At 43.4% G+C, this 18,010-nt stretch overlaps 1 protein-coding gene across 1 annotated transcript in view; it reads left to right on the plus strand.

Moving 5' to 3' along the window:
- The window catches only part of LOC110292950 (phospholipid-transporting ATPase FetA), a 108,219-nt gene that overhangs the window by 42,786 nt on the left and 47,423 nt on the right, over positions 1-18,010 (plus strand). Inside the window, exons 10-12 of the mRNA XM_021160642.1 lie at positions 7,073-7,155; positions 8,850-9,008; positions 11,324-11,412. Of these exons, the coding sequence (XP_021016301.1) occupies positions 7,073-7,155; positions 8,850-9,008; positions 11,324-11,412 (331 nt within the window). The remainder of the gene's footprint in view (positions 1-7,072; positions 7,156-8,849; positions 9,009-11,323; positions 11,413-18,010) is intronic.

Genomic DNA, 18,010 nt, shown 5'->3' on the forward strand with positions numbered 1-18,010 from the left:
TTTTGGGAAAATAAGTAAAATAATACTGCTGGTTGTATCTAGGGTTTCTGGATAAATTGACAACAGAAAAAGAATGAATTTATAGATAAACTTAATCAGCTTCTAGTACCTCAAGATACAGTGTGAAAGGCAAAGGCTGAAATGATTTCCTGGCTCCAGATGAGCATCAGCAGTCTACAGGTTCTACGTGTGCCCTGGAGGAGAATCTTCTCTCCAGCAGCCGTAGGGCACAAGTTGCAGAAAATCGGATGGAATCCCCCATTGTTAGGTTAGCTAAATGCCAACAAAACTCAAATCCCAACCTTGGATTGGTAAGTTTGGATCCTGCAAGTTGGAATGGAAATGTTGGGGGGACTCTACTGAGCTGCAGACCTTGAACCCCTCAGATTCTGGAGGGTTTAATCACATGAGGAAGTAGTCCCTCCGCCCTTAGCTCAGGGTGTATCCCAACTCCCACCTCCTGAGGAAATTAATCCTTCCTTGTCTGCTAAACTTTCAGCAGTCTTCCCTGAAGGAGACTCCGGGCAAGATAACACCAGTGTCTCTCAGGTCCCTCCAATGGTCTTAGACCTAGAACCAGACTTAAGGCTAAGCAGGCTCCTAGAGGGGTAATAGAAAGTTTAGTCTATGAGGAGGTGCACTATACCATTTAATGAGTCTACTGATTCATTCAAATAGAAATCTTGTATGTACAGAAATGGATTTTAAGAGTTATGGATAATAGTGAAAGGAATAGAAAACTAGATCAGGCTTGAGTTTATTGATATGGACCCACAGAGTGGATGGAGATTCTAGGTTTAATATGGAAGCTCACACAATTAAACAACGCAGGTCAAAAGTTTGAATGGTTGGCTGACGCGTCGGTCAAAAGATGGTCTACTGAAAAGGAGTGGGGATGTCTGATGTCCCTAGGCTTAGTGTTGATGAAGAGATTTTAAGGCTCAGAAAATACAGTGCTACAGTAGGTACGCTATAAGATACTAAGCTTCCACAGTGGGAAGGCTCAGAAGACAAGCCCTTCACCAATACTGTAAGACACTGTCTATGTAAAAACCACACCTCTTAAAGGAAATAAGAGATAGTTTACTTTGGAGCAGTTTTGAGTGACCATGGCTCAGGAACACAGGTTATCCCAAATTCCATGTTCCCATGTGGAAGCAGTTTCACAAGGTATTTATAATTTTACAGAATGTAAAAAGTCGTAAATTCAAGGAAACTTCAAATATATTGGTGGAGCTGGGCATGGTGATACATGCCTTTAATAGCCCTCAGGAAGCAGAGGCAGGCGGATCTCTATGAGTTTGAGGCCAACCTAGTCACTATATAGTGAATTCTAGGACATTCCTAGCTATGTAGAGAGACCTTTTCTCAAAAAAAAAAATAAGTAAAATAAAATCCATTGGTGGGTACCCCATTGAGACAGGTACAGTGAGATGTAGGGAGCTAGCTAGTCTCCAGGCTGAAGATGCTACTGCTGACATTCTTAGCTCTTGGACTGGCAGAAGCTAGTGTTCTGCTAAGTCAATAACTTCTAAGAAGTCTTTACTTAGTATCACTGGATATTAGTTCAGATCAGAGTGAGATAAGCATGGCTGTTCAAAGGGCTAACACTGGCCTAAGATACAGTAGCCTCAGAACCTACAAATTTTCAGTCTCTCCACAGTACTGAAATTCCAGTTGTTCCATCAGTCTCCACAGACATAGAAACTCTTTTGAGTTTCTGGTTTTGTTCACAGGCAGACACAGTCTCTATTCAGGAATTTTCATTCACAATACAAAATGATGAGGGGGAGCAGCACACTCGAAGAGCTTTGTCACCACCATTTCCCCTGTGCCACACCTTAGGGCTGGAGATGCTGCTGCTCAGTTGGCTTAATTGGGCCCCAGGGTAGCAGGGGCCATGTGGCAGCACTGATTCACCACAGGCAAAATGATAATAGTTACTGAAATGGGCAAGAGAGAAAGCATGTCCATAATGGGCAGGATGATTTTTATGGTGGCATGATTCAAATGGCCCTATGGTACTGAATCATGTACTGAATCATGGCAATTCCAGACAGGAAGTAGGTAAGAAGCCTACTGCATTCTTGTTTGATCTGTATGAGTAGAAAATTTCTCAAAAAAAAAATGCTGCATTGGATCATGGCAAGAGAGAATCTCAGTTGATGAAGCAATGTTCAGATGTGAACCAGTGTGCAGACCCAGAACCCCTTGGATGAAAAGACAGCCAGGTTTTCGTGAGGGAGGACCTTGATGCAATCCCTGAGAGTTGTACTGTTTTCGTCTATCCTTCCCCAGAAGGACTTACACTCTCTTCTAAGGGTAACTGTACACTGGGGAAAGCAGTCAGACTTTCCAGGGTCTATTGGGTACTGGTTCCAGGAGACTGGTTTCCAAGAAGTACTGTGGTCCTACAGCTCAAGTAAGGGCGTATGGATTTCAGGTGGTTAGTGGGGTTTCGGCTGAAGTTGAGCTCACAGTGGGTCCACTGGGTTCCTGAACTTATCTGTAGTCATTTCCTAAGTCCCAGAGTGAATAATTAGGATAGATATACTTAGAAGTTGTCAGAATTCTCACATTGGTTCTATGACTTGTGGAGTGAGGGCTGTTATGTGGAAAGACTAAATGGAAGTCATTAGAGTTGTCTCTACCAGAGAAAATAGTAAATAAAAAACAGTATTGCATCCCTGGAAGAACTTCGGAAATTACTGCTGCCATCAGGGACTTGAAAGATGCAGGGTGGTGAGTCCCACCACATCTCCCTTTAGCTCCCTATCTGGCCAGTGCAGAAGACGGCAGGATTGTGAAGAATGACAGTTGACCATTGATAAGTCAATCAAGTGATGACTCTAATTTCAGCTGCTGTACCTTACTGTCCTTACTCCAGCAGGTTAATATATCTCCTGGTACATGGCCTGGTATGTAATATGCAGCTATTGATCTAGCAAATGCCTTTTTCTTGGTACTTTCCATAAGGACTACAAGAAGCAATTTGCTTTCAGTTGGCAAGGCCAGCAGTATACCTTTACAGTTTTACCTCAAGACTATATTAACTCTCTATTCCTGGGTCATAACTTAGAAGGGATCTTGATCATCTGTCCCTTCCACAAAATATCACACTGATTCACTGAACTGACAACATTATGCTGATTGGACTGAGTGAGCAGGAGGTAGCAACCACTTTGAACTTGTAACACAAGTGCACATCAGAGAATGAAAAACAAACAAACAAACAAAATTCAAGGGCCTTCTACCTTGGAAATTCTTAAGAATCCAGTGGTGTGGGGCATGTAGAAATTATCTAAGGTGAAAGGTAAGTTATTTCACCTGGCCCCTCCCACCACCAAGAAAAAAACACAATGTTTACTGGGCCTGGATTCTGGAGACAGCACATTCCTCACTTGGGTGTGTTATTCCAACCCATATACCAAGTGACTCTAAAAGCTTCTAGCTTTGAATGAAGCTCAGAACAGGAGAAGGCTCTTCAACTGATCCAGGTTGCTGTACAGGCTGCCCTATCACTTGAACCAAATGATCCATCAGATCTGATGACACTTGACATGTCAGTGGCAGATAGGGATGCTGTTTAGAGCCTTTGGTAGGCCCTTATAGGTGATTCAGAGAAGAGACCTTTGGGATTTGGGAATAAGGCTCCACTATCATTTGCAGAAAAATTATTCTCCCTTTGACAGCTCCTGGCCTGCTATCGGACCTTAGTGGAAACTAAACATTTGGCAATGGGTCACCATATTAGTATTCAACCTGAACTGCCCATCAGAAGGTGGGTGTTGTCAGAATCACCAAGTCATAAAGTAGGACATGCACAGCAGCAATCCACTATCAAATGGAAAGTAGTTTATATGTGATTCAGTCCAGGTAGGTCCTGAAGGCACAAGCAAGGTACATGAAAGTGTTGCCCAAATGCCTATGGTGTCTACTCTATTCCACTGCCTTCTGCTCTCAATCTCATGGGGTGTTCCCTATGAACAGTTGACAAAGAAAGAGAAGACAAGGGCCGGGTTCACTGACTGTTCTGTATGCTGTGCATGCACCATGCAGAAGTGGACAGCTGCAGCATTAAAGCCCATTTCTGGGACAGCCCTGAAATATGCCAGCAGAGAGAAATCCTCACACTGGACAGAAGTGCACATGTTTGTATATTTTCTTGGATGGAGAAATGGCCAGATGCGCAATTGTTTACTGATTCACGGGCTGTAACCAATGGATTGTCTGGGTGGTCAGAGATTTGGAAAATTAGTAAGAAAGACATCTGGGGAAGAAGTATATGGATAGATCTCTTTGAAGGGGCAAAGGCTGTGAAGATATTGTATCTCATATAAATTCTTATCAAAAGATGACTTCAGTAGAGGAAGGAACTTAATAATCGGTAGATAGAATGACCCATTCTGTGGACAGTCAGCCTCTTTCTCCAGTCATCCCTGTCATTGCCCAGTGGGCACATGAGCAGAGCAGCCATGGTAGCAGAGACGGAGGTTGTACATGGACTTGACAACATGGAGTTCCACTCACCAAGCCTGACCCGCCGACAGCTGCTGCTGAATGCCAGCTCTGCCAAGAGCAGAGACTAACACAAAGTTCACTGTTCCCCGGGGTGGCTGGCCAGGAGCCTGGTGGCAGGTTGACTGTTGTTGGGCTGCTTTCTCATGGACAATGCTTTGTCTTTACTTGCATAGATCCTTCTAATCCTGGCTATAGATATGCATTTCTAACGTGCAATGCTTCTGCCAAAACCACCATCCATGGACTTACGCAGAATGGCTTATCCACCATCATGGTATTCCACACAGTATCGCTTCTGACCAAGGAACTCACGTCACACCCAGAGGTGTGTGACAGTGGGCCCATAATCACCGAATCCCCTGGCCTTACCATGATCCTCACCAACATAAGCATCTCGTCTGGTAGAAAGATGGAATAGCCTTTTGAAGACATAGTTAAAGTGCCAATTAAGTGGCAGCAACCTGGAAGGCAGGGGCAGGGTTCTCTAACAGAGGTATATGCTTTGAATCAGCATCTAGTATATGGTATAATTTCTCCCATAGCCAGCATTCATGGAATGAATCAAGGAGTGGAAAAAGGAATGATCCTACTCACTATCACCTCTAGTGACCCACTAGGAACACTTTTGCTTCCTGTTCTCCATTCTGCAGGTCTGGATGTTTTGGTTCTGGGTGGGGGGAGGGTACAGGACACTACTGCCAGGAGCCACAACAAACATTCCATTGAACTGAAAGCTCAGACTTGCCCCTGGCCACTTTGGGCTTCTCATGTCCTTAATTCAGCCTAAGAAAGAAGAGTGTTAGGAGAGGTGATTGGTCCTGATTATCAAGAGGAAATTGGATTGCTTCTCCACATTGGAGGTAACTAAGGTTATGTCTGGAGGTAATTAAGAGATCCTTTAGGGAGGGTGTCTCTTGATGCTGTCAAGTCCTGTGATTAAAGTCAATGGGAAACTACAACAACCCAATCCAAGCAGGATGACAAAGGGAACAGACCTGGAAGGAATGAAGATATGGGTCACTCCTCCAGGAAAAGAGCCAAGACCTGCTGAGATCTTGCTGTGGGTGGAGGAATCACGAAATGAATAGCAGAGGGAGGAAGGTAGGTATAAGTACCAGTTACGGCCACACGACCAGTTGCAAAAATGAGGACTACAGTTGACATGAATGCTTTGTCACATTTTGTTAATAGTGCATTTGGGCAAATATTCGTGTTTTCTTTCCTCTATTTCTTTGTCATATAATGTAACATCAATGGAGAGAATATCAGTGATTATCATATTTATGTTGAGGTCCTAGAGGAACATCCTTCAAGGGACACTAACCCTATTCTGAAATTTATAATGCATTTCCCATTGTGTGTGGGATAGTTATGCCATGTTTGGCCTAATCATGACCTGGTTAAATATACAGTGCAGTTGTGGTTGTACACAAGATAGTTATATCATGTTCAACATAATTATGACCTGGTTACATATATAATGCATTTGAGGTTGTATGTGGGGTAGTTATATCATGTTAGGCATAACTGTGAGCTGGATAATGTTTTCATTTGGAAATTAAGTATGACATAAGGAGATATGATTGTGTGTTGATTTGACAAGGGATAGATGGACTTCTGGTGGCTATTCTTGATTGTAAACTTGACTACATCTGGAATTAACTAAAACCCAGGTGACTAAGCACATCTACGAGGGATTTTTCTTCATTAAATTATTTGAAGTGTGACAACCCATTTTTAATTCAGATCTTTTGAGGTGAGAAGGTAGACCTTTAAACTGGGCCACACCTTCTGGTGGCCATCTATATGAAGGACATGGCTGAAGGAAGTGCTAGCATTTCGCCACTTGCCCTCACCCTCAGTTCACTGGTGTTAGAGCCTAATCCTCGGAGATTCTGAGATATACTGGCTAGCTGGGACATCCACCCTTAAGCACTGAACAGCTACTGGAGTCTTGGACTTTCTGTTGCGAGACAGCCATTGTTAGACTAGCTGGACTGTAGTCTGTAAGTCACTCAATAAATCAACTATACATATTATGAATATGTGGATAGATAGATAGATAGATAGATAGGCATCCCATCAGTACTGCTCCTCTACAGAGACCTGACTAATACTGTACCCAAAACCTTTTGAAATCTATTGTTAGTATCTCAGTGTGTTCTTATATCCAGAAATGTTTCACTGTGGTCTTTCCACGATCCCTGTAAATATTTATGAACTGTTTCCTCAGAATTTTAAGTGGCTTCTTACCAGAACCTGCTCTGTGTTCCTGAGGAAGCAGGGTTGCTCTGTGACGTCTCTTCAGCTTCTGTGACATACCTGACCAGCTAGTTCTCCTATGTTGGCTAAAGTAGGGGAGGGGGAGACAGGGAGGCACACAAGAACAAGCAGTAGCTAGTGTGGGGCATCATACACCTCAGACCCTGAGCCTGTATTCAGCTGGCAGCATTTATTTTCTCAAAGCTATTGAGGAGGCCTCACAAGCGGGCCCTGTGCTACTGTTGGGTATATGTCCCATACATTGATAAACCTGTGGCCTTTACTCTAGGGAAACCAACCTGAAAGTGAAGCAAGCCATGTCCATTACCAGTGCCATGGAGGACAACCTGGAGCTGCTGTCCTCCTTTAATGGTGAGCTAGAAAACAGGCTGCCTACCCAAGCTTTCACCAGCAGAGGACTAGCTAAACAAAGATGGCATATCCGTACAGGAATAAGACACAGTCCAGTATAAACAATATGCAAGTCGATAATCACTGACACAGGGAAAACATATATAACTTAATAGAAATATATAGATTATAAGAGACAGCATACTACGTGTTTTGGAGAAACATGTTTGCATACATGCATAGGATAAAAGGCTTATAAAGATGTAGTTCAGAAGGCTAATAGTGTTTTTTCTCTAAACAATGAGTAGATTACAGTGTTTCTCCAAAGCCTTTAATCCTAGCACCTCAGAGACAGAGACCATCAATCTCTGAGCTTGGGATCAGCCTGGTCTATACATAGTGAGTTCCAGGCTAGCCAGGGACAACCTAGCCTGTCTCAAAAAAATTTTTTTCTTCATCATTTTAGCATGTTATAAGTATTTACAAAGCAGATCCAGCAGCGTGGCTCAGGGAGTAACGGTGCTTGCCTCCAAGCCTGTGAGCGGAGCCTGGTTCCTGGGACTCAGGTGGTGGAAAGCAAGAACCAACTCCCATGTGTGGTCTTCTGATCTCTACACACGCACATTGCATACATTCCTCCTGCTCAGGCGTGCAGAGTAAACAAAGCCAGTAACGGTTAAAAATATTTTCAGAGGATATATTTACCAATCATGGAAAACTCAAATATTTCTATTTGGAAAAAAATAGTAGGTTCACCTTAGGGTAAGCAATGTTTCCACTTCTTGAGCCTCACTGACACTGATCTGGCAGTACTGAAGCTGACAGATCACCCTGTGACACTTTTCTCTGGGTGATCTATAGCTCTTCCTTCCGCCACGTCCTTCATATAGACAGAATTATTGGTTTGCTTGTTTGTTTTGATGCCCTGTGTAGCCAGACTTTGGACTACTTTATGGGTTCTTTCTTCTTCCATCCTTCTTCACCCCTCTTCTTCCACCTTTACAACCCCCTAACATTAGATAGGGGAGAAAAAAGGATAGAGGGGGAAGGGGGTGGCATTATCATTAAACTGCTTCCTGCTGATTGGGGGCATTGAGTTCCTTTGGCCACGTTTGATCTTCACCATCAGGGTGTCTAATTTCTTCTTATTTCCTCTTTGCACATGACTACTTAACAAACCACAACCAACATCAGCCAGTAACCTGCCAACAGTTCCCCCAACTCTCGAGGAGTCCCCAGAATTCCAAATGTCACACACTAGTAGAAACTATCTGCACAGGCGTGGTGGCGCACGCCTTTAATCCCAACACTCGGGAGGCAGAGGCAGGCGGATTTCTGAGTTCCAGGACAGCCAGGGCTATACAGAGAAACCCTGTCTCGAAAAACCAAACAAACAAACAAACTCTCTGCTGCTCTACAAATCATGCCCCTGCTAGAGCACGAGACAAATCCTGGTCAGCTGCCAGTGCACAAGGGGAAGCCGCCCCACATCCCACACCTGGGATTAGAATGAAAACTTACTCCTATTTTTGTGTTTTTCTTTAAAGAAACCAAAGTTCTCACAACAGCCCTGAAATCTTTTTGGTTTTCTAAAGGAGAGTAGTGCAGGATAGGGAACAGTTGAGAAAAGGTAGAGAAAAACCAATGTGCTGTATTATAGCAAAGAGGTTTTCTTTCTGCCTTTCGGCTGAGCATTCTCCCCACATTTTCTGCAGGAGAAGTTAGGTGTGATCCTCCTAATAACAAGCTGGACAAGTTTTCCGGAACCCTGAGCTACCTGGGGAACACCTACTTACTGAACCATGAAAGGCTTCTGCTCCGTGGCTGCGTCATCCGGAACACAGATTGGTGCTATGGTTTGGTCGTTTACACTGGTACGCTTCCTCCCCGCCACAGCCAGACCCAGCCCGTTAGCACCTGCTCACCACCCAGCTGTGGGTAGTTCATCCTTAGGATGCGGGTACAATGTCCAAGCATATGTCAGAACGGTGGCTTAGTGGTTGAGAGGTCAAACAGGTCGCTGGATGGGAAACTTCAGAAGAAACTGATGGGAAAAGTGACTCTGCTCCAGGCAGTGTGCTTGCGACATACCAGTTCCATGTTTGCTCGAGGATGGCTTAGTGTTCAACACCATAAGGCATTCGTGGGGCCTTGCAGCATATGCAGACACAGGAGAGGGTTTCACACAAAGAATAGCAGAATTGTCATGTGATGAAAGGATACATGGTGACTCCCATAAGAAGGAAATATAGACTGTGTTCATTATGGAAAGAGATTTAAACTATAATGTGGAGACTTCATCCAGGAGAAAAGTACTACATTAGTGGCCCATCTTGAGATGTCACTTAGAATCACAACCCACAATATGTAGTGAAAGGTTTTCTTGGTTCACAGCATAGTTAGGAAAGAAAGCCTCTGCACCCTGAGTAGCAGTAACATTGATAACCTTTCCCCCGTCCCTGTAGATAATCAATTTAAAAGGAGGAAGGACTTAACTTTTTACTCAGTTTCAGAGGTCTTAGTCCAAGTTTGTGTGGTCCTGTAACTTTAGACCTGTAGCAAGGCCAGCCATCATAGTGGGAACTCATGATGGGGCGAAGTTACTCATGGCATGGTGGCTGAGAAGCAGGAGAAAGGAGGGGGACCTTCAAGAATCGCCCCTAATAACCCAACTTTCCTTCACAAAGTCCCTTACCTGAAGTTTCTACTACCCCACAAGAGCGTTACCTACTGGAGACCAAGCTTTCAACAGATGAACGTTTAGACACTTAAAATACAGGCTTTAACACAACCATAGCTGCAGTAGGAGGAATTGAGAAAGGTTTACCATAGAGAACATTATTAAACTTGAATTTTTGGAGGTCTTTTTGAGAGCATCCACTCTTAAACATGGGCTCCCAATTCTCCTTCTGTGGAAAATAAGAAGGCTGCCACCCTCTGGAGAGAGAGGCTCACGAGTGGAAGGAAGCCTAGCAGAGTTCTGTTCATCCGCTCTTGATGTAGAGAGGCAGCTTCTAAGCTGCTTACTTTCAAACGATGTAGAGTAGGCTTTCTTCACTGTGTGTCAGTGGTCACTCACCCAAGAAATCCACTCCTAGAAAGGCCATTTGTTCAGATGAAGGTTTTTCCCAGAGCAATAATAGTGCCAGCACAGCTTCGGTCCCTTGTGGGTCTTGGTTTGCTCACAACAGTAATGAACTCTGGGGAGTCCGGGCAAGTCTCACACTACAGAAAGCATCATGGAGCACTCGGTGCAAACTTGAGTGGCTATTTCTGATGTGCAGTGCTCAAGTTCTGCCAGTCTCTCTTCCTCCTCCTCCTCCTCCTCCTCCTCCTCCTCTTCCTCCTCCTCCCCCTCCCCCTCCTCCTCCTCCCCCCCCCCTCCTCCTCCCTGAAAGCTAGGGAGAGTAAGGTCGGTCTTTCTAAGGACTCTAGAAGATATGGTCCCTGTAGCTGCCATACTCTGCCTTGAACTTTTCAAAAACCCAGACCTGTGAAGGGCTAGAATGCTACCATGTACGCTGTGCATTCCCAGTGTGCTCACATGCCAGCAAAGCCCAGCTGCTCACAAGGCCATCAGTGAGCACATGAGAGGCACCCCTTCACTAGAGCACATGTGGACAGCCGCCGGATGGGCAACAGCCAGAGAAATCACTCTGTACGGTGCACTCTTTGCCCTCTTAAGAAGATCCCCTCTCAACTTGCTAGCAATTTCTCTAACTAGGGGTTTGCACCTCCATGCCATTTCGGGCTCCATGCTCACTGTCTGTGCTACCATAGAGGAGCATGGCATCCATGTCTCTCAGTCACAGAGAAGTCTCACCTCCCCAGCTTTTACCTCAGGGGGAAAAGCAGTTACTGCTACCTCCTCTCAGTTAAAGAAAACAAATACATCTTTTATCAGAAAATTCCTGCCCTAAGCTATATAAATTAGGAGGTGATGAGGGACACTTCTGTGACTCTTGTTCTGTGTTACTTCATGGGAAAAATCAAGAATTCACTGAGGTGCTGGTGAGAGAGGAGTTGGTATAGACACTTAGTAGGGAAACACATGTTCCTTTCTGTGTTATTGTTGATTGCATTTCCATAAGAGGTTAGAATGACTGCACATAAAGGTATATGTCAACACAGTTTGAAGCTCTAAGTATATTCAGTGATTGTAAAATCTTGATTTCTCTATTTTGCTTAGGGCAAGACACCAAATTAATGCAGAACAGTGGACGGTCCACCTTCAAACGAACACATATAGATCATCTCATGAATGTCCTTGTGGTCTGGGTAAGTTAAACACCTTCTTTACATAGACGTATGTCCACAGCAGTAGCAGGCATTTCCATGTCAGAATATAGTTGTTTAAAAGTCACCCCAAAAGCTAAGATGTGAGCCAGTAAAGAACAGATGCAATGTGCAAGAGTCTAGGTTACTCTTTCTGTGTAAGAGAATGACAGTTAGGGATCTGTGGCCTTTGGTAAGTGGGTCCAGAGTTGATCAAGGGCCCTACTTTAGAAATAAAGATACTTCCTCATATCAGATTTGATCATGACCTATAATAACACACCACGTATTCTATAGAATGCCTTATTCAATCCAGTAGTTTTAAAGCTGTAGTCCTCAAAGGAGTCTTAAGAGTCTACAGTGAAGACAGAAGATCTGATAGGGTTTGCTCCGGCCTTATCTGAGTTTCTGCTTCAAAGAGAGCAACTTCTCAATGTGCTGTTTTATAATATTTCAATTGGAAAACAAGGGATCTTCTGCTTAAAAAAAATAATCTGAAAACCACTAATAAAGGGAATCCTGAGAAGGGGAAAGAGGTCATGTTCCTTTTGTTTTGTTTGCCTTTTTGCTTTTGTTGTTGGTTGGTTGGTTGGTTGATTGGTTGGGGTTTTGGGGTGTTGTTGTTGTTGTTTGTTTTGGTTTGTTTGTTTGTTTGTTTGTTTTTCGAGACAGGGTTTCTCTATGTAGCCCTGGCTGTCCTGGAACTTACTCCGTAGACCAGGCTGGCCTCCACATCAGAGATCTTCTTGCCTCCAAAGTGCTGAAATTAAAGGCGTGCACCACCACCAGCTGGCAGAAAAGATTATTTTTGTTTTGTTATTTAGTTTACATATACATTTTCAAAATAGTATTTCCCTGTCCTAAACTCTTCCCAGGTTCTCCCTACCTCTATATCCACTCAGCTTGCTGTTCCTCCCCCATTTTTCAGAAATAAAAACAAAAAAAGCAAAAGCAAAAAACAAAGATCACAACAAACCAAAAAAAAAACAAAAAACAAAACAAACCTAATAGGAGGAAATATATCTTAAAAAATTCCCACAAAAACTATACACACAAAAAAATCCATGGAGTCCATTTTGTGTTAGTCAACTGTCCCAGGGCATAGGTCGTGTTCTGGTGTGTGGTTGATAGGCCTGGGACATCCCACTGGAGAAAACCGATAGTAATTGTTAGTCGTAAATGCCTTCTGGGTTAGGATGGACACTGTATTCACACCCCCTTCTCCATGCCGTGATTTTGTCTGGTTTGAACTTGCACAGGTCTTGTGTGTGCTGTCACCGTGTCTATGAGTTAAAGTGTGGATCATCTCTGTTGTGTCTGGATGACAGTGTTTCCTTGAAGTCATGTACCACCTCTGACTCTTACAATCTTCCTGCCTCTTCTCCTGCATAGATCCTTTAGCCATGAGGTGAGCTGTTTGACAGTGATATCCCATTTAGGGCTGAATGCTCCAGAGTCTCTCACTTTCTGAATATTGTCCAGCTGTGTGCCTCTTTATTAATCCTCATCAACGGAAAGAAGTTCTTATGAAGGCTGAGTGGTGCACAGTGCTATAGGAATAGCAGTATGTGGTTAGGAATTATTATACTGCTGTGTTCCTTCAGCAGAATAGTAGTAGGTTTACCCCTAGGGACCATGACCTATCTGTTCCTGGATTCTTGCCACTTTAGCAGTGTCAGACATGGGTTCAATGGTTGGTCGCTCCTATAACAACTGTACCACTATTGCTCCACTATCCTGCAGTCAGGTTACTGTTGTAGGTCTCCAGGGATGTAACTAGGTGATGTCGATGGTTACCTTTCTCCTCTGGTAGTACGCAAAGTACCTTGCAGCACCATGAATGCCACCCAGTTGAGGAGAAGCTTCTAATTAATTTTTTTTTAATTTCACATGTATTGGTGTTTTGCCTGTATGTATGTCTGTGTGAGAATGTCAGATTCCCTGGAACTAGAGTTATAGACAGTTTCAAGCTGCCATGTTGGGGCTGGGAATTGAACCTACGTCCTCTGGACAAGTACCCAGGGCTCTTAACCTCTGAGCCATGAGATGAAGCTTCTAGTTGGGCATTAGCTCAATTTCTCATGTTTGATGACATAGTAAGTGGTGTCTTGAGCAACTGGGCCCTACCATCAGGTTGTGGATGGTAACTAACCAATTGCCTTTGCAGTAGCTTATGATGTATGAGCTTATGTCCTTGGGCCCCTTTGGCCAACGACTCAACAAGAGTAACCCATTCTTGGCATTGGAGGCTTTACTTAGTGGTATAAGATATACAGTTGGGACACTTGTCTCCCTCATTATTTGTCTCCCTCGTTATATCGTGACTCTACTGAAATTCCTTTCATATGTGTATATATTTTAGGAAGCTTCTATAGTGGTAGGTTTCTATATGGATTTTTAAAATTAGTTAACTAATTAATTAATTAATTAATTTACATCCCAAATGTTGCCCCCTTCCCATTCCTGCCTCGAAGAGTTCTTCTCCCATCCCCCTTCGCCTCTGAGAGGGTGCCACCCCCAGCACCCCCTCTCCCTGTGGCATCAAATATCTACAGGATTAAGTGCATCCTCTCCTACTGAGGCCAGATAAGGCAGTCCTCTGCTACATATGTGCCAGAGGCTAGCCTGTATATGCTCTTTGGTTGGTGGCTTAGTCTCCTGGGAGCTCCCTGGGCTCAGGTTAGTTGACACTGTTGGCCTTCCTATGTGGCTGTCATCCCCCTCAGCTCCTTTAATCCTTTCCCTAACTCTTCCATAGGGTGTCCAACCTCAGTCCAATAGTTTTCTGTGAGTGTCTACATCTGTCTCAGTCAGCTCCTGGTAGAGCCTCTCAGAGGACAGCCATACTAGGCTCCTGTCTGCAAGCACAACATGGCATCAGTAAAAATGTCAGAGACTGGTGCCTGTCCATGGGATGGATCCCAAGTTGGGCTGGTCACTGGTCATCCATTCGTTCACTCTGTGCTCCATTTTTGTCCCTGCACTTCTTTTAGACAGGAACTCTGTAAGGCTTTCAGGAAGACCTTTAATGTTAGTTATCTCTCCCCATCTTCCCACCTCTACCCTGCTCTCCTATATACCTTACCACCCTCCTATTTTAGTTTCCCCTTTATTTGTTATATTCAATTTCTCTTCCTTTGGAAGAGTCCTTCTTCCCCATTGCTCCCTTACCTAACCTCTGTAGATATTCTGATTGAAACACACATTTAAAGCTGACATCCATATGTAAGAAGAAACATGCAGTGCCTGTCTTTGGGGGGCTGGGTTTCCTCACTCAGCATGATTGTTTATAACTTTATCCATTTTCCTACAAACTCCATCATTTCATTTTTCTTAATAGCTGAATAATATTCCACTGTGCAAATGTACCACATTTTCATTATCTCTCCATTAGTTTATGGATATCTAGAATGTTTCCAATTTTGGTTATTATGAATAGAGCATCAGTAAACATGTGTGGAAAAATATTTGTGTAGTAAGATGTAGAGTTCTTTTGTTAGATGCCCAAGAGTGGTATAGCTAGAGCTTGTGGTAGGGCGACTTTCATCTTTCTCAGGAACCTTCACACTGGTTTCCATAGTGCCTGAACCAATCTGCACTCTGAACCAATCCCACGTGGGATGAGGAAGTGTTTCACTTTACCTGAATCCTTCCCAGTGTGGACTGTACGTTTTTAAATTTTGTATTATTATTATTTTATTTATCTCGGGCATTCTGATTGAGGTAAGATGAAATCTCAAAATAATTTTAATTTGTGTTTCCCCGATGGCTAAGAATGTTCAACATTTTTTTAAGTGATTCTGAGTTATTTGTGTTTCATCTTTCAAGAACTCTGTTGAATTCTATAGCCCATCTTTAAATTGGATTTCCTGTTTTATTTGTGTTGGTTCGTTTTGTTGTTGTTTGCTTTTTGCTTGGTTTTGATTGTTTTACATTTTGTTTTATATGGTCTAGATACTAACCCTCTGCTGTGTGTATATTGGAACAGGGTTTTCCATCCTCTAGGCTGCCACCTTGCTTGAATGTTGGCTGGCATTTTTTGCAATACAAAAGCTTTTGAGTTTCATGAGGTCCCATTAGTTAATTGTTGACTATAGGGCCTGTGCTATGTTCTATTCAGAAAATCTTTTCCTGTGCCAATGAGTTCAAGCCTTTTCCTCACTTTCTCTTCTATCAGATTCAAGGTATCTTATTTTATGTTGAGTTCCTTGATCCACTCGAAGTTCAGCTTTATGCAGGGTGATAAACACGAATCTATTTGTAGTCATCTATGTTCTATCTAGTTGATCAGCACCATCTTCTGAAGATACTATCTTTTCTCCAGTGTGTATTTTTGGCTTCTTTGTTAAAATTCAGGTGTCAGTAGGTGAATAGAATTGTCTGGGTCTTCAATATGGTTCCATTGATGATATCTCTATTTGTATGCTGATACCATGCTGTTTTTATTACTATAGCTCTGTAGTATAACTTAAGATCGGGGTGGTGATGTCTCTAGCAGTTCTTTTATTATTTAGGATTATTTTAGTTATACTGGTTTGTGTGTATGTGTGTGTGTCTGTGCAGTTCCATATGACATTAAAGATTTTTTTCAGTTTCTGTGAAGAATTGTGCTGGAGTTTTTTTTGATGGGGGTTGCATTGAATCTGTAGATTAGTAGAATGGCTCTTTCCTTTTCTTTTCTCTTCTTTTCTCTTCTCTTCTCTTCTTTTCTTTTCTTTTCTTTTTTTCCTCTTAATTGAAAATAGATTCTTCTCTCATACAATTTATCCCAACCACAGTTTCCCCTCCTTCCACTCCTCCTACCTTCTCCCCTCAACTCCCCACTCTGCCAAATCTACTACCCTTCTGTTTCCTCTTGAGAAAAGAACAGGCCTCCAAGAGACAAGAGCCAAAAATGGGGCAAAGCAAGACATAATAAGACAAGGCTAAATCCCTTATATCAAGACGAGACAAAACAACCCAATAAGAGGAAAAGTCTCAAGAGGATGCAAAAGAGTCAGAACTACACCCTCTTATACTGTTGGAAATCTCACAAAGTCATGAAAATAACAGTTATAACATATATGCAGAGGACCTGGTGCTGACCATATAGGCCCAGTGCTTGCTGTTTCCGTCTCTGTGAACCTGTGTGAGTCCTACTTAGTTGATTGGTGAGCCATGTTCTCCTGGTGTCCTTTGTGGAGGTGTGGTTCTGATGCTTTGATTTAATCGAGAATCTGCGGGTAAGGATACTGAAGGTCCTTGTCCCCATTGGTTTTTGATCAATCAATACGGATGCCAACAGCCAATGGCTGGGTGGAAAGAAAGAGGTGGGGCTTCCAGGTTCCTGCAGGTTAGGAGAGAGGAGGAGGAAGAGAATTGAGATACTTGGGGGAGGGAGATGGAACAGACTTAGAGCTACAGAAGAGATCTTCTAAAATGTAGGCAGAGAGGGAAAATGGCCCACTGAAGGGCAGCCCAGCAAGACCAGTGGGCTTCACCGAAGGTAACTAGGCAACTAAGCTAAGGGCTAATTTAGAGATGTTGAGCTAGGAATAAAGGGAAGGGCATATTAGCCGCAGGAGGCTTAGAAGAACCCAGCTACTGAGTCAGTAAGACAGGTTAAAAATGAGCTAATGTGTGTATGTGTGGTGGTGGTGTGTGTGTCTTGACTCGACAGGAGCTCAAAGCTGTGTAGCCAAAACTACCCACTGCAGTGCTTCATCCCCTTTGATGCCTACAGTTTTTCTTCCCTCTCTTCTGTGGGGTTCACTGCTCTCCGAGGGAAGCAATCTATCTGATGGAGACCTCCAATTTAGACTCTCTTTCTATACAATGTCTGGCTGTGGGTCTGTGTTCCCATTCCCTATTTGCTGCCAGAGAAAATGACTCTGATGATAACTGAACAAGGTACCAATCTATGAGTATAACAGAATATCATTAAGAATCATTTCATTTGTTTGTTTATATTCCTTCTTTATATTTAATCTTTTTTTTAACACTCCAGATTTTCTTCCTCTTCCAGTCTACCCTCTGACTGTTCCACATCCCATTCCTCTTCCCTACCTCCCTGTCTCCAGTAGGATGTCCCCACCCTCCTTTTGCCACTCACGTTTGATTCTACCCTAGGCCTCTTGGGATATCCAGGCTCTGGTTCCTGGCTCTCCTGGCGGTATAGGGGATTTGCTCCCTCTCTTGATATGGGCCTCAAGTTAAACCAGACATTGGTTGGCCACTCCCACAAGTTCTACATCACCATTTCCCTAGCATATCTTACAGGCAAGACAGATTGTAGGTGGAGGGTTTTGTGGCTGATTTTGTGTCCAGGTGTCTCTTTCTGCAGAGAACTTTCTGGTACCAAAGAGACTAGAACATAGGGGTGAAGGCTCCAAGGCCACACCAGCGTGACCTTTCTCCATTCAATGAGCGGAGTAAAAGTTGTCCTGAGCAATGAGGCCCCGCTGCCAGTTTTCAGAGAATGGCCTTCTATCCTGGCATCAGCCTGGGCTCTGTAGGGATCTCCATGGGACCACCTCGGCTAACAGTTCAAAAGAATGTAACCCAGTTCCACCACTCGATGCCTGGCCTGACTATAAGAGTCACTCTCATAGATTCCTGGAAG

Source organism: Mus caroli, unplaced genomic scaffold (assembly GCF_978045245.1).
Source record: "Mus caroli unplaced genomic scaffold, Mus_caroli_1 scaffold_6, whole genome shotgun sequence".
NCBI lineage: Eukaryota > Metazoa > Chordata > Mammalia > Rodentia > Muridae > Mus > Mus caroli.